General features: G+C 33.6%; 1 protein-coding gene across 2 annotated transcripts in view; it reads right to left on the bottom strand.

Annotated features, from left to right (window-relative positions):
• The window catches only part of ADAM9 (ADAM metallopeptidase domain 9), a 100,478-nt gene that overhangs the window by 65,017 nt on the left and 17,446 nt on the right, over window positions 1–18,015 (bottom strand). For both annotated transcript variants that reach the window (XM_081045779.1, XM_081045780.1), the window contains exons 4-9: window positions 13,105–13,183; window positions 7,439–7,515; window positions 6,235–6,430; window positions 4,159–4,224; window positions 2,357–2,428; window positions 1,134–1,303 (exon numbers count right to left, since the gene is read on the bottom strand). In XM_081045779.1, the coding sequence (XP_080901905.1) occupies window positions 1,134–1,303; window positions 2,357–2,428; window positions 4,159–4,224; window positions 6,235–6,430; window positions 7,439–7,515; window positions 13,105–13,183 (660 nt within the window). The remainder of the gene's footprint in view (window positions 1–1,133; window positions 1,304–2,356; window positions 2,429–4,158; window positions 4,225–6,234; window positions 6,431–7,438; window positions 7,516–13,104; window positions 13,184–18,015) is intronic.

Raw genomic sequence — 18,015 nt, 5'->3', positions numbered from 1 at the left:
ACATTGAACACACAATGTGATATATAGATGATGTATTTCAGAACTGTACGCCTGAAACCAATTTAACTTTACTAACAATTGTCACCCCAATAAACTTTAATTTAAAAAAAAGAAAATTTTAAAAACATATTATCAGTAATATTTCAAAGAAAGTAGAAAAACTATTATACCCATGAAATAAGAACTTGATTAATAAAAAATAATCAGGGGGACAGAAAGATCTATTAAACATTAAAAATAAGATAGTCAAAAATGAAAAACTCAGTAAAAAGCTTATAAGATAAATTTAAGGAAATATCCCAGAAGGTAGAAGAAAAAGACAAAGAGAAGAAAGGAGAACAAAGATCATAAAATTAGAGGACAAGCACAAGAAACTCAAGAGCCAAGTAAAAAGAATGCCAAGATAAATGAAGAATAAAAATAAAGAGGATAAACTCATCTACAAAACAATGAGAAAAATTCCTTAAATTGTAGGACATCAGCTTCAAGACTAAAATTACCCAGTAAGAACACAGCACATGATTGATAAAAGACCTACACCTAAGCCTATCATCAGGAAAATATAAGAGAACCAAGAGAAGATCCTGCAAGTTTCCAGAGAAGGAGGAACCAAGAGAAGATCCTGCAAGATCCTGAGAACCAAGATCCTGGGAACCAAGAGACGATCCTGCAAGTTTCCAGAGAAGGAGGAGGGGAGTGTAAGGGGGAGGCCACACACAAAGGATCAGGAATGAGAATGAGTTACTTATGCCCTCGGATAATTAGAGGTCAAACTGAGATAATGTTTAAATTCTGTTCTGAGACTGTGAAATACATTTTCTGACATGCAAGAGATCATAATTTTTTCTTTCCATAAAGCTTTTCACAAGGTGAAACTAGAGAACATGCCACACCATAATGATAGAGTAAACTAAAGAAAGAGGATCAAAGACATGGGAAAGACATGACAGGGAATCCAACACAGAAAAGAAGTCCCATTATCATGCTCACTTGTCCCATGGTATGGAACTAAGTTTTACTTATTTAAATGAATGCTCAAAAATCTTAAGAGAATATGATTCTAAAAAAGAAATAATAAGCAAAAATTATTATTCTGACCATTCATCAATAGTACTTTTAAAAAAATCACTTACAAAACTAGCTGTGCACTGTCATGTCTCCGACGTGTTATGAGAAACTTTTCCCGCCATTGTACAAAGTTTCCCAACACATCACCAGCACCTCCAATTATGTTGATTAGGTTTCCATTTGTCCAAATCTCCAGTCCAACTAGCACAATTCGAATATTCAACATAATATACATCTAGAAAGAAAACAGAAATAAAAGTATATAAAATATATTTAAAAATATGTCTTTTAACTTAGTATGAAGTAACACAATTACTTAAAATTAAAAACAGGACCTCTCCCCTCCAAAAATATATTTCCCTCAATATAATGAGACTAACTTCTCAAGTATCTCAGTTTCCTCATATATAAAATCCTTTTTATCTTCGATTACAAAATCTAACAAAACTCTGGAAATTTAAGGTTCTTGATAAATTGGTTCCAAAACTTTCCCTAAACTAATGCAAGCCTATTTATAGCCCACATTTATTTTAATTAATGTACATATTCGTACATTTCACTACAGAAATACCAATGAGTAAATATTCATACTCTTCACTACAGAAACACCAACGAGTTTGATTACAATGTGCTATCCCAATATCCTGTTGGAGGTGTTATATAATACATAGTGAACGATATTACCTTTCTAAACTCTACCTAAAATTCTAATACACATACCCCAGTGGTTTCAGATTAAGGATTATAAAACTCATATCTATTTCATAGAGATACTGTAAGGAATAAATATTTTTAAAAATGCAAAATACTTGGTTCAGTTTCTAACACATGAATACTCAATGGAATGCCATCACTATCATTAATATGCTTGGTATTGCAAACAGGGAAATGCCTTATAAGTGAAATTATTTTATAAGAACATGTATCTAATTCTTCAATCTCATTGACATTATCATATCAACGTTTCAGAGTAGGAGGTAGCCTTATTCAAAATAATATTATCTCAGTAAAAATCCAAAGATCTTTTCACAATGCCAAAATGCCTTAGCCTATTTACTCTGAAAGTAAATACTAATATGAAATTTCTTGCTTGTCTCAAAGTCTTTCCACAATTATACCTTCCTTTCAAACATAAAAAAAGTTACAAAACAAAATGGAAAGCAACTCCTGAAAGATGGAGTCCTAGGATAATCAGAGCTCAAAATGAGACAATTTTTAAATTCTGTTCTGAGACTGTGAAAGGAAATAAGACAGTCTATATTCCCACTTGGCAGAAAACAGAACTTACACTATCCAAGTAGTTTGCTAAATGAATCATCTCTTCTCTCACCGCGGTCTGATTTCTTCCCATCATGTCATACTGAAAGCAAAGAAGGAAAATCATTACCACCAAAATAATTTTAGAAAAAACATTTCTATAATCTTTTACAATGAAGACAGGAATCCAAATATTTCCTCTGAACAAAATATTGAGGCATTTAGTCAATATTAGCATTAGCAGTGTTTCAATTTAATAAATCTAAAAGATACATTTTGGTGAAAAACGACAATTTAAAAAAAGGTACAAGTGTGAACTGAATAACAGAAAAGCACTGAAGTCTTTATTTTCTCCAAATAGTACAACTTTAAAATGAATTTTCTTCTCAGTATTTTTATTCATTTTAATGCAAAAATATTTTCAAGCACTTCACAAAGGTAGAATTTAAAACAATCAAAATGCATAGATAAAGGAATAAATACAATTTAAAAGATTTCCTGACCCTTTCACCTTAGGCTAAAGACATTACCTATAAACCATCTCTAAGCCAGAGGTTAAATTAATGAGAAATTAACTACTGTTCACTAGTTGAAATAGTATATGTAAATAAAACACATATTTAAAACTTTATCCATATTAAGCCATAATCAGTTGATATAACTGATTATTTTCTTTGAGACCTAGCTAAATCTAAATGTCTATTTTAACATTGTTTTCATACAACCAACTTAATAACTAATGAAAAATAATTTTTAAAGAATACACAGTTTTTCTCTATGATAAGAGCATTAATATCAGAATATATCAGATCTAATCAGTTAGGCATTTTAATCATGATTCCCCTAAGAAAAATTTGAATACTTTTGACAAAATTTAATTAAAATGGAACCGTTTTTATTTTGAACCATTTTCTACCATTATATAACAAATCTATCTGAAGAGAATCAAGAAAAACATTTCAAATCTCTATTTTTGTCACTTGTCCAAAAGTTTCTACAGATACTTTTTACCCACTATCTGTGTCAGAGTTTATGCTTATTCATATGTTCTATGCTTTTTTCTTCTACCACTCGAGGGTAATGAACCTATAATGAACAAGTTTGAATATGTTTCTCTTAATAAGTGGCTTTTTTCCCCAAAAAGCTACACACAATAAGGGATTTTTTTAAAAACCCTAAAAATTCTTGAAACTGCCTCTGCAGCTTACAAGAAAAAAACTGTCAATCATGTCGTTTCTTCAAACAACTTTTTCACACAAACAAGAAAGCTGGCATTAAAACTCAAAATAAAACATTTCAAATAATCTATGTTAAATTATACGTCAGCTATATCTAAAACTGATAATCCTATAAATGCTGAAATAGATCCATTATTTTTCTTAGTTAAGCATAATTCTTAATATGAATGAGGAAAATCCCTGGTATTATCCTGAGCAGTGAAGTTAACAGTAAAAACTAAGATGAACCATTCTCCTCTATTTCTTTCTAAGGCATGCCAGGACCTGGAAGTTTCTATCTCTTAAAGTGAAGGATAGAATAGCTGAAGTTCTAGACAGCAAAGTAATTTTATTAGGCAACAAAGCAATATCCGATTAAGTGGTTTTATCACCACAGTCCTTTAAACTATAGTCAGAGGTAGGCTAGTTTGCTATATTCAGCTTCTGGTGGTATTATGAATATTAAGTATGCTTACAGGATAAAAAGCCACTTCAGTTTTAAAATTACATTTCAGAAAAATCAATATAAATATATAATATTTTATATTTCTTTCATGGGATGCTCACTTCTCATCTGCTTTTCCTGAAAAAGAAGAAAAACTGTCACCAATCCTACCCTTTCCTTGTCTACGACAATGAACAGCTCCACATATCGGGTCTGTGGCAGCACAGCTCTTCTTCTCTGTCAAAAACACAAATACCATAAGGCAAAAAAAAGTTATAATTTTCATATATAATGATCTTACCCTAACCCCTGGTCACTTATTTCATTCCTGCTAAGGACATCATAAAATTATTTTACATAACACTTCCTAGATCAAAAAAACAAAAAATGTGCTTCTTTAAAAAGTGATATCTGTTATCTGTACTGATCTAAGAAAAATTTTACTTAAAGATATTCAAGTTTTCAAAGCAAAATTATTGATTTTCAAACAACAAATCACACACACACACACACACACACACACACACTTTAATGGAAAACTGCATTACTATGTTGAGAGTCAAAGAAAGAATAACCCAGGACAGAAGTGAGGACAAGGTTGCCAACTTTAAAAAATGACTAGTTTTGGGGTGGGGGGTGGGTGATGAGGGTAAGGGGGATCAAATATATGGTGATGGAAGGAGAACTGACTCTGGGTGGTGAACACACAATGGGATTTATAGACGATGTAATAAAGAATTGTACACCTGAAATCTATGTAAATTTACTAACAATTGTCACCCCAATAAATTTAATTAAAAAAAATTTTAAAAAATGACTAGTTTTGTGATTTTATAGAAATTCATAAAAAGTATAGAATAAGGTGAAAATTTAATATTTTCTAATGATTAAAGTTAAAAAGAACAGTCCAATTGTCAAAAGTGGATGGTTGCAGAGGCAGTGAAAATAATGCCATAAACTAGTATGAGTTAATGAAAATATACCAAAAGAGGCACATGACTCTTCCAACACAGCAGCATTATTTCATATGTAGACAGGTGCACTGCCTGAAACTGCGGTTGGTCTATTCCTAGAAACATTTCAGTCTAAGAAATCCACGTCAAGAAGAAGCCAGGGAACCCTAACGAAGACTCAAAACAGGGGTGCGAGCGTCCCTGGAAGACAGATGAAATAATTAAAGTCCTGAACCCCAATCTCTTTGTGTGTTTCTCCAACTTAGAGCTCAAGAATCACCATTCCAGTTTGTGTAAAATGTAGTCAAATAAAAACTTCTACTGCTTTCTGAAAGACAATGCAATGGACTTTTATGTAGCAATGATAGAAAGACATACAATGACTACTGAAGATGTAAGCCCTAGTTTTTAAAACACACAGAAGCTTCACTGTATCCAATTTGGTGGCAGAAACCGCCTAGTGCTCATATAGTTATCCGCTAGTACCTACCACAAGTTCTCACACATAGTTGGCAAAACCACAACAATAATAAGTATTGATTTAGTGCATAGATATGTTATTTTTAAAAACTTTAGTCTGTGTCCATCAATAAACATATGGATAAAGAAGATGTGATACACACACACACACACACACACACACACACACACACTCTCACAATGGAGTATTACTCAGCCATAAAAAAGAATGAAATCTTACCATGTGCAACAATATGTATGGACCTAGAGGGTACTATGCTAAGTAAAATAAGTCAGACAGAAAAAGACAATGTATGATCTCACTTATATGTGGAATCTAAAGAACAAAATAAATGAACAAACAAACCAGAAACAGACTCATAGATACAGTCTATGAGTCATAGATACAGACTCATAGATACAATAAACTGATGGTTGTCAGATGGGAGGGGGGTGAGAATAGGTGAAAACGGTGAGAGAGATTAAGTACAAACTGCCAGTTATAAAAATAGTCAAGGAGACGTAAAATACAGTATAGGGAATATAGTCAATAATACTATAATAACTATGTATGATGCAAGATGGGTACGAGACTTGGGGTGATCACTTCGTAAGGTATATTAATGTCTAATCACTATGTTGTACACCTGAAACTTATACAATATTGTATGTCAACTATAATTGAAAATAAGAAAAACTAAAAATAAAGAAAATGCTCAAAACAATTATACTTCATTTTATACAATAAAAATAGGTTTCTGTATTAAGCCAAATAAATAACCAAAAAAAAAAAAAAAACCTTTAGTGGGAGCCATAAAGAAATATATTCCCTTACTCGAAGTAGCTGAGTGATGCTAGGAGGCTCTTCCTCTTCATCCTTTACGGTTTCTTTCTCTATATCCTTGTTGGAAACCCCACATTTCAGAGGCTCTTTGTGGTCGTCATCCATTCGATAAAAGATGTGCTCAAAATGAGAGCTGTTTTGCAGGGGTTCGATCCCATAACTCACATTCTCTATATGCAGCAATCCTCTAAGTGTTGCATTACACATACACAATTTTTAAGAATGAAGAAAAATACACAGGAAAAGGAATCAGAAAACCTAAATTCAAGTCCTAGTTCTTAACATGTGTAAGAAAGAGTAACATAGTATAAAGAAAAATATAAGACTTTAGAGTCAGGCAGACCTCAACTTAAAGTTCAAGACATCTACTTACTACCATCACGCCCCGAAAGTACTTAATCTCTCTGAGCGATTAACATAATGAAAGGCAATACAGAACAGTGGCTACAAGTCTACAGCAAGAGAACCAGAATTGATTCCCAGATGTTTCCTACTAGCTGTGGGACTCTAAGCAAGTTATTTAACCTCTGCTATACTTTACATTCTGCACAGGATTATTCTGAAAACTAAATTATTTAATGAGTGCAAAATACTTAGAATATCGCCTGTTACACAGTAACTATTCTATAATTGTTATTACTTATATGGGGTAATCATAGGCATCTTATACAGATGGTTTGACAAATAAAAGTAATATGTATTACTTCAATCACATAATCAACCAGCCAGCACAGTGTCATCCTGCCAGATCCCTAATAAATGTAATTTTAGTATTATTATCATTTCACTAGATACGATACTTCTCTGAACTTCAGTTTGCACACCTAAATATGGAGATAAGGAGCCCTTTACACAGTCATTATCAGACTTAACCAAAAGACTATTGGTGAAAATTTTATAAACATAAAGTGAAGTGCTACAGAAATTTAAAATGTTTCATTTTAAACAGCAGAAATTATTTAGCATTCTCAAAAAAAAAAATTTTCTCTTTAGATATTAAAATTCATCAACTGTAATAGTTTCCTAAATAAATATGCCAAAAATGGTATCTGAAACATAGCTCTAAAGACCTTCAGCAACATCAAAGTAAAATCTAACTTTGTTAAGTCACTCAAAATGACTTGATTTGGAAATAGAGATAGGCAAAGGAGTAAGAAATAGAGGGGAAAAAGAATTGATAAATAAAATTCCTTACCTGAGTCCAAAACAGTCACTAAGAGCAATGGCTGAATTATAAACTCCTTCCACGTAGCCTCGATAATGACAATGATCCTAAATGATAAAAACTGTCTTTACTTCAAATACTGTTATATTGCTGAAAATCATCACAGAAATTACAGAGCTAACAAAATTATTTAAGGTCAGTAAACTAGAAATTTTATTTATGTTATTGGCATCTCATAGTATCACATTCTTTTGGCTATTTCAGACTGTCTACCATGTACGCAAATGTTGAGGTGGAATTCTAAAGAATGCTAAGTACAAAGAGCTCTACCCCAATAACCCTTAACCCTTGAAACAGAACAACACAGCATTACGTCATGCTTTACATTTTAACATTTTAAATCATAGTCAATCCAAGAATAGCAGCCAATTAACATCTAATACAGAAGAGGACCTTGTAATAGGCTAATGATGTCAAGAGAAAAAAGATTTAGTATGTAGCAAAAAAAAAAAAATGTGAGTTTGATTATTTTCCTTTCTTCCTAAAGATATATTGACTATATTATTTTTATTTTAGTTACACATTTAGCCATCTTTAAAAACTAAAGAGCCTTTATCCTTAATTTTGCGCAAGGAATTGACCAGTAGAAATGCAAGCATAGTATCACTTACTAATATCAGATTTTTTAGTACACAATAAGATTTTCTCATCTTTAAAAGAATTACAAAGCACTAAAAAAAAAAAAAAAAAAAAAAAAAAAAAAAAAAAAAAAAGCCAAGGGTGTGTGGGGAAGAGGAACTAGCCCTACCAGACATTAAGACATACCACAAGGCTTTAATAATTAAAACAGTATTGTACTGGTGGTGCATTAATTGAGAGACCGACCAACGGAACAGCATACAAATCTCAAAATAAACCAAAGTATAATACATATGGAACTTTATATAATGAAAGTGGCACCTCAAATCACTGTGGCAAAGACGTACTTTTAATAAATGGTGCTCAGTCCACTGGTTAAACATTTGGAAAAGGATGAAATTAGATGAATACCTTACACCATATATAAGAATAAAATCCAAATGGATCAAAAATCTAAACATAAAAAATAAAACCATACAAGAACTAAAAGAAAACATGGATGAATTCCTCTTTAATCTGGATGTAGAGGAACACTTTCTAACTATCCATCAAAAGCAATAAAAGACTGATATTTTTTGCTATATAAAAAAAAAACTTTTTAAACTTTTACATAGAAACATCAAAAGGCAAGGTCAAAAGACAACTCACAGACTAGGAGAAAATATATCATAGATAAAGGGTTAATATCCTTAACTATAAAGAACTCTTAAAAATTGAAGGGGAAAGCTTAAAAACCCAATAGATAACTAGGGAAAAGACAATTTTCAAAGGAGGATATGAAAATGCCCTTACATAGAGAAAAGATTTTCAATCTCACTCTTGATAAAGTAAGAACTCATGAGTCTGTACTGATGCAAACAAATAAGGGGAAAACTCTTCCTTACAGTAGAAAGCACTGATGAATCTAGAAGCACTGATGAAATTAGGAAACCACCACTTTAACAACCATCATGATAATTGATTAAGGCAAATACTAAATACTAAAACTAATGGGTAAAAACTTGAGAAGTAACAGGACTTCTGTATGGCCTCAAAGTATATAACCATAATATTAATTAAAAAGGCAAAAACAGTAACTTTACAGAGGAGAAACCTGGCAGAGAACTCCTTAACCAAACGATCAATGTTAACACTATCAGTAATAGGGCTAATGGCAGCACAGATACACTGAGAACCACTCAGTATCATTTTGGTGGTATTTCTGCCAAAAGTACATAACCTGAATCTGATCATGAGTAAACATCCAACAAACTCAAATTGCAGGACATTCTACAGGGGGGAAAAAATTGGTCTATACTTCTCAAAAATGCCTATGTTGTGAAATACAAGGAAAGACAAGGATTTTCAGATTAAAAGATACTAAAGAGACATGACTACTAAATGCAACATATGAACTTGGATTTTCTTTTGCTATTGTATAGATGTTGACATGAATAAGACTGACTCCATCTTTGTGCCCCTGATTTCTTGTTCAAATTTTTCATGCTGTGAACTCTGACTAATCTTACTACCATGTTTCCCCGAAAATAAGACCTAGCCGGACCATCAGCTCTAATGCACCTTTTGGAGCAAAAATTAATATAAGACCCAATCTTATTTTAATATAATAAAGACTGGGTCTTACATAACATAAAACCAGCTAAAATATTATAACATAACATAACATAATATAACGTAACATAACATTACATAACACTGGGTATAATATAATACCAGGTCTTATATTAATTTTTGTTCCAAAAGACGCATTAGAACTGATGGTCCAGCTAGGTCCTATTTTCCGGGAAACAAGTAGTTTCAGCCAGCATAACAAAGCCTGATAGTTAATGATTATCTGTGTTCTTTATAACTTACATAAAATAGCCATAGAGAGTCTTGTCAGTAATGGCCAGAAAGACATGGGAACCAAAATAAATATCAAACTAGGTGCTGGCATTGTAAGCAATCATCATCCATCCTAAGACCACCAGGAGGTATGGTTCTTGGCACATACTGTATTCTATGTCCCTTTGTCTTGTCAATTAGTACTTTATATTATAAAATATTTACTGTAACAACTGTCTGGTAGGGGAGATCAGCTGAGCAGACTGCGGGGTCGCTTTCTGCTCCCATCCTACCCCTGTAGTAACTTAGCCTAAAATAAACTAGTATATTCTATGGAGTTGTCTGCCTCATTTTTCAGTTTCAAGATTCCTTCTTGTTTCAGTGGCCACTATACCTTCACTCCACAGTCAGACAACTATAAAGGACATCATTGGGATAATGGACCCCCCCAAAAGAAATCAATAAGGTCTGTAAATTAGATAATAGTACTGCTTCAATGTTTAGTTCCTAATTTTGAGAATTGTACTATGGTTACCAAAAAAAAAAAATTCCTTGTTTTTAGGACACTTACAGGAAAATATTTAAAGGTAAAGGGACACCATGTCTGCAACATACTCTTAAAAAGGTTCAGAAATAGAGAAGAATAAAACAAATACAGCAAAATGTTCACATTTCAAGAATCTAGGTGAAGGTATGCATGAATGTTTTATAATACTCATACAACTTTTCCTATAAGTCTAAAATTGTGAAAAGATTTTAACAATTATACACTAAACAATACAAGCTGAATTTCAACATTTTACAACTTATTCCTGTGTGGGACAATTCACAACCATTAATGTTTTCCTTTCTAGTGCTTTATAGTTAAAGTGTAGCTTTGATATTGCTTTCTTCTCACTAGAGGAAGAAAATACCTTCTACTATTATAGATGAGGTTAACACTTATGAGACAGTAATATAGTAACTAATAGCACTCAAAAATTAAATATTTTTAGTTTCAACTATAATAGAAGCTCTCTTATTTGACATGACTGAAATCTAGGACACGGTCACTTAATCTACTAACTTGATGGGTTGTTTTTTTTTAAATGACTTGCTCTTATTAAATCTTTGCAAAGTATTCCATTTAGTTTTTTAAAAAACAAGTCATATTTTATAAGTTTATAAAACATCTAATTAAATTGCATGATGACAGTAAAGGTATAAAAGGCATAAACAGTTTAGGAAACACACAAACTAAGCAAAAACACTCAACTAGTGGGAGCAGAAGTACACTGAACTATTAGAGAACAGCCTACTAGCCCCAAGAATCCAGTGATCCTTGGGCAGTCAATACATTTTTGAAAGGAAACAAAGAGCATCAGTTAGTTGGGGGAACTAGTTAACAGATTTTTCTAATGCATTTGCAAGGTACCCCAAAACTCTAAGACATCGTGATTTGGAGTTTTATTTCACACAGTAATTCATATAAAGTAGTTATTAAAACTTTGTTTCTTTGTGAAAAAATGGCCTTGTGGAAGACACTGATGATGAAAGCCAGATAATAGCTTTACAAATTACCTTAACCTTTAAAAACAGAATCATAAGAGAAAGCATTTAAATTTTCAGTGTAACTTAATTGCATTTTATAGACAAAAGTACATGTCATCATGATATCTGACAATCTGGCCATATGCCAAAGTTTTAATTGGTATCTGAAATCTACAGTCACACTGTCATCTATCTGAACAATATTCAATAACCAAGAAATAATTAAGACTCCATCTGCCTTAGTTTTTATTTTTCAGACACCAAGGAAAGCACAATTCCATAATAATACTTCAAGGTAACAGTTACACAAATTTGTATATAGAAACTGCTATTTCTAGCAGTTGTAAGCATATACACTTTCAATAATAACAAGTAATAATATTTATTTAGTAGTTAAAAATTGTCAGACTGTTCTAAGTATCTTACAAGTACTAACTCAGTTAAGCCTGCTAATAACTCTGTGAAGTTGTAATTATTATTCCCATTGTAAGGTGAGGAAACTAAGGCACAAACAGGTTAAAGTAATTTAACCAGCAAATAAATGATAGAACCAAGATTTGAGTCCAAACAGTGTATGGCTCCAGAACCCATGCCAAGAAACCTCTCCAAGAAAAAAAAGACCACTGCTTTTGTCAAGTGGCATAAATTATGTGATCATTGGCCTTGTGCCATAGTAATCTTTGGACGGATGATTGTATGGATGAATACTCGATGGATGGATGGGTTATTTGTGATCTGGTGTATACTACCATGTAAATTTAAGCTCCTCTATTTGCTATTAAACAATGGACAAACAGAACACTAAGATAAAGGAATCAGAAAAGGACAGGGCTAAGTCAGCATTACCTTAATTTTTTTAATTGCTAATTAATTTATATAATTTAATTAAAATGCTAATTATTCAAAAATAAAGGCTTTGCCTTCTATTTATTTAAAGAGTGCTGCAAAAGTGCATAACTTACATAAACAATTCAACCCAGCAAAACATTACAAAGCTCAGGGGGAAAATAATACATGTTAATGGGAACAAAGACTTCTCATGAAAACTATTATGAAAGAAAAAAATATATACTACCTAACTGCCAAGAAGTATTGTAAAAGACTGTTCCTGAATAAAACGAGAAATCTTTATGTTCTAATTAAATAATACATAAAGCCAAATTTGACATCTGCCAATTTTTTCGAATTCCTGGCCAGTTCTGCCCTCAGGAATATTCTGTTTTCTGGTACAAAGAGGACCACACTTTTTTAGAAAAGAATTGTTTTCAGTGAAAAATTACAACATATAACAGCAAGCCACTGTTTGTTCTTTACTAAGTCCTAAAGGCAAATCAAATGGCTTGATAAGGAAGTAAGATGTGCTTTTGGAGATAGTTAACTTTCAGCAAAAAAAAGTCAAAAAATTTTTATTTTCAAAATATAGAAAACGTTCCCCCTTCATAATCACTAAAGATTATCATTAAACAGAAAATTATTTTCCCGGTCTTTAAAAAAACATTTCACTACTAAGTACCTGAAGAGCTAGCTCTAAGGTACAGTTTATATAAATGCACCCACCACCCCCAGGACAACTCCATATATTATAATGTCAAAGGTGACCCTGGGGTTGTGCGATGTAGCAGTTCTGAGTACCTGAATAGAACACATTTTAACATTATAATTGTTTTAAATTCTATTATAGAATCAAAAGGAAAATATATTACCTGTATATCAGGATGGTCAGAGATCAGAGCCCCTTCCTTGTTGTAGGTATAAACTACAAAATCTTTGGGCAAAAGGTCTCTGGAAGAGGAATAAAACACAACTCATAAGGCATTATTCCTAGAAGAGATGAGCAGAAATAAAAACTTCCACCTGATATATTATTATGTAAATAAGGAGCAACCCATAAAACTAAAAGCTCATAAATGTTAAGCAGCACATTTGTTCTAATGGTCACAAAATGCTGGTTGCAAAAAAGTAAACACAATAACCTTAAATTTTTCTGATACATCTCACAGGAGAAGTATAAAGTAAGTTATATAATACATTAGATTTTTAGAAGAAAAATAAGTGCTTTCATTCTTTTCTAAAAGTCCTATATAAACAAGAAGCATTCATTGCCTTAACTTGCTAAGTACCAAGGCAAAAATCCATGTCAGTTGGAAGAAACAAGTATTGCTGATTCCTGACGCTTCCTTGCATGTCACGGGAGCTCAGTTGTGTAAACCACATGTGTAAAGATAGGGATGGTTATCTTTGCTAAAGAAAAAAACCTCCAGGGACACTTGTTAAAAATGGTAAGGCAGACTTTATGCAGGACCACCGTGATAAATCATGGGGACTACTGCAATGGGACTTCACAGTGTGGGAGAGAGATCAGGCTCAACTCCAAATACAGCATGGGCAAGTGGAAATTTATAACCAAGGAGCAGTGTGAGGTTCAGTGGATGGAAAATTACTATGAGGAAACATCAAGGTTAAGGGAGGCTCTGGCTAAACCAACATAACAGATTCTTACTAAAGAGAGGTCAGGGCGATCAGACGTCACCTAGGGATGGTGGAGGATGAGAAACCTGATCAGACATCCAGAGTGATCAGATATGGGGGGGGTTGGGGCACGGCTCTTGCGAAAGCTGGATTTCACAAGTAAGAGCACCAATGTGCTTAGGAGAAGGTTCAGAAGTCTGACTCAAGTTTGGTCAAGCAAAGACTGTCATCTGCAGCAGAACTGGAGCAGCTCTACGCTTATCACCGGGGCTAAGGGACAAGTCAGAGAAGCAGTGTGCTAGCTAGTGATTTATGATGTGTCATTTATGGTTCTAAACTCCCCTGGAGGCATCCAGGGCCAGCCTGTCTATATTGTTTAGAAATGGACAGATTGATGGTTTGCATGCAGTTTAATCAGTCACACAGCCTGCAGCTAAACGACCAGTGTTGTATAGAAGACCCACTCTGTAAACTTGTGTCTCAGCTCCCCTAAAAATATGATGCTTCACATGTATCTCACTTGTTTGTAATCTGAAAACAAGCCACATCTGTGTATCTGAGAAAGGGCCCTGGGCGCTCTGCCCGGAAGTTTCTGGACCCTTGGTGATTATTTGCACTTTCTCTTCCCCGATGTTCTTACCCTTTTCCTTTATTAAAGTCTACTTAAGTGAGCTTGGGAAAGTGGGCAGTCTTAAGTCCTTTCAATTATCCAACCCTGTTCAGTCATTGCATGGTCTCCCCTACTCTTACTCTCCTCTACCAAACACACCCTTTGATTCCTCTTGTGGTGAATTTGAAAAGAATAAACTGGAGCTACTTGGATTTGCTCTGCCTTCTTCCTCTTTGGAAGCTACTGCCTGCCCAGTGAGAGCACAAATTCCATGATGCTTCTCCAGCAGCAGGCCTGCCAACATGCAGCATTGACCATGAACCCCTAAATCTGCCTAATACTGGATTCAGGATTATAGGTCCATCACGTTCTCATTCTAAGCTAAACCCTCCAACCTAGAACTTTTTTATTTTTAAATTTGTTTAGCACAGGCAGAGAAAAGATGTGCTGTGTTCTTTCCCCCAACCCCAGTCCCTGCCAAATACCCTATTGTTAGTGATTACCATGTTTTCTTGAAAATAAGACCTAGCCAAACCATCAGCTCTAATGTGTCTTTTGGAGCAAAAATTAATACTCTTATTGTACTATAATACCAGGTATAATATAATATAATACAGTATAATATAATATAATGCCAGGTATAATATAATAATATGATATAATATAATAAATATAATATAATATAATGTAATATAATATAATGTAATGTAATATAATATAATATAACATAATACTGGGTCTTATATTAATGTTTGCTCCAAAAGATGCATTAGAGCTGATAGTCCGGCTAGGTCTTATTTTGGGGAAACACAGTATGTACACCCCTCTGCAAGAAGGGTTCACAGCTTTAACCAGATTCCAAGGGATTCATGACCTCAAAAAAGTTAAAATCACTATTCTAGAGGTAATGGGAAGAAAACATAAGCATTTACTTGGATATAGTCACTCCTTTATTGAACTTCATAATTTCCTCATTACTAAAGAGAGTGTATCTGGGTCTTTTTATTGTAGCTATTTACCCTTTTTTTCATTAGTGATCACCTGTCAATGACATTCAAAAGCCTAACAATTCTTACAAATGCCCAGAAGCATAACATTTGCCCACCAATTCAAGAAGCACAGCAATGTAGACAACACATAGCACATATATATAGAGATCACTAGACTTCAGGTCAAATGACTTGGATTGGAGTCTCAGCTTGAATACTTAACAAACTACGTGGTAGTGAGCAAGTCAACTAACCTTCCCGAAATGCATTATTCTTATGCACAAAATGAGAATAAACACTGCTCTTCAATGAAGTTGTTATGACAATATGATAAATGAGACAAAGGTTATAAACATGCTTTATAAGCTAAAAACTATGCAAACATAAGGAACTATTATTTTTTGAAATAATTTTAATTAGTTTACATCTCCTTGTAGAAAGAAGAATAGGAGAAAATATTTAGACCTATTAGAATAGGGGCGGCCAGTTAACTCAGTTGGTTAGAGCACAAGTTCTTAACAACAAGGTTGCTGTTCAATGCCTGCATGGGCCACTGTGAGCTGCGCCCACCACAACTAGTTTGAAAAAACAACTACCTGACTTAGAGCTGATGGGTCCTGGAAAAATACATTTTAAATAAATGGAAGTTTTCCAAAAAAAAATTAGAATTTTGTACATACTGACATCATTACACAGAAGTCAAGCAGGGTCTCTCAGGAGTTTTGTGAGAATTAAATAAATAATACACTTAAAAGAACCTAGTAATAGAGCCTGATAGAGAAAATATTCAATAAATGTTAACTTCCATCCACTATAGTAGAAGGCTTCAGAAAGCCTCTCTGAAAATATCTGTCACACTGCCTGAAATTCTGTCAAGGAGACTCAGACCCTTTGGCTCAGCATCCTCTTCTAAGATGAAAAGTAATATTCAAACTTGAGGATGTATATAAATCACCTGGAAAGCTCGTTAAAACACAAATGGCTGTGACACGTCCCAAAATTCTGATTCATTCTAGGGTTGGACCTGAGAATGTGCATTTCTAACAAATTCACAGATGCTGCTGCTGGTTAGGACAACAATTTGAGCAGCATTTCTTTAGACAGCAACACTTTACATCCCATCATTCACACCTTAGTATCAGTGAGTGTACTAGCTGGCATTTTTTTCTGAAATTTCTCACTAATGACATTAAAAGTTTTCCTACGTAAAAACAGAGGGAAAAAGACAAGCCACAGGAAAGTGGATGGCTCAGCACAGTGAGAAGCTGGGCATTTAAAAAACGCAGCCAACAGACATCACAGCTGATCTGCGTTGGGGCACATGGGACACCTCAGGCAATGCAACACTGTGTCTGAGAGTAAAAAGAAATGAAAAAACTCTGTAAGAACTATCTGACTCTATCAGAAAGAGTAATATAAAAATAATGGGTATACCAAAATGTGAAGAGAGGGAGAAAAGAACAGAGAACCTATTCAAACAACAGTCAATGGGGACTTCCCAAACCTATGGAAAGAACTGGATCCTCGAATTCAAGAAATAAACAGAATACCTAATTATCTCAATCCAAAAAGGTCTTCTCCGAGGCACATTATATTAAAACTGTCAAAAATTAATGACAAAGAAAGAATTCTCAAGGTAGCCAGAGAAAGGAAGACAGTGACCCATAAAAGGAAACCCAATTAGATTATCATTAGGTTGTTCAGCAGATATTCTAAAAGCAAGAGCGGAGTTGACTCAAATATTCAAACTAGTGAAAGAGAAATTACCAACCAAAAATAATATATCCAGCAAAGTTATACTTTAGATATGAAGGAGTAATAAAGACCTTTCCAGACATACAAGCTGAGGGAATTTTGAACCACAAGACACACATTACAGGCTACTTAAAGCGGTTACTTAAGCTGAAAAAAAAAAAGTACAAAACTATGAGTAAGATCACTAACAGGCAGATAGAAGCAGGAAATTGAACCTCTTATTCAGAATAGGGCATTATACACTTAAATATAACATAAAAGTTAAAGGTAAAAAACATTTAAAAATCAACAACAGTCAATAGCTACTGCAACCCAAAAATGAACTCACAGCATAAATAGGGATAATTTCTGACAACAAAAAAATAAAAGGGGTGGAGATAAAGGTCTGAATTTGCAAAGGAGAGTAGAAATAAAATGCATGCAGAAAGAAAAGGACTGCTGTATGCATGAAACTTTCTTTTACATAAGCTTAATGGTAAACACACACACACACACACACACACACACACACACACACACACACAAACACGTAAATCCAGAACTGAGACACACAGCATCAGAAAAGAGGAAACGGGAAAAAAAAAATCACAGAATACCACCAAACTAAAATAATAGATAGAAACATAAGGGCAAAGAAAAGCTAGCAGAAAACAAAAGACAAAATGGCTATAGGACATCTTCATATGTCAATAATCACGTTAAATGTAAAGGGAATGAACTCACCAATAAAAAGGCACAGAGTAGAAGACTGCATCAAAAAATAAAACTCAACCACATGCTGCCTGCAAGAG

Source organism: Rhinolophus hipposideros (genome assembly GCF_964194185.1).
Source record: "Rhinolophus hipposideros genome assembly, chromosome: 4".
Taxonomy (NCBI): Eukaryota; Metazoa; Chordata; class Mammalia; order Chiroptera; family Rhinolophidae; genus Rhinolophus; species Rhinolophus hipposideros.
This window is presented reverse-complemented; position numbering and strand designations above follow the sequence as displayed.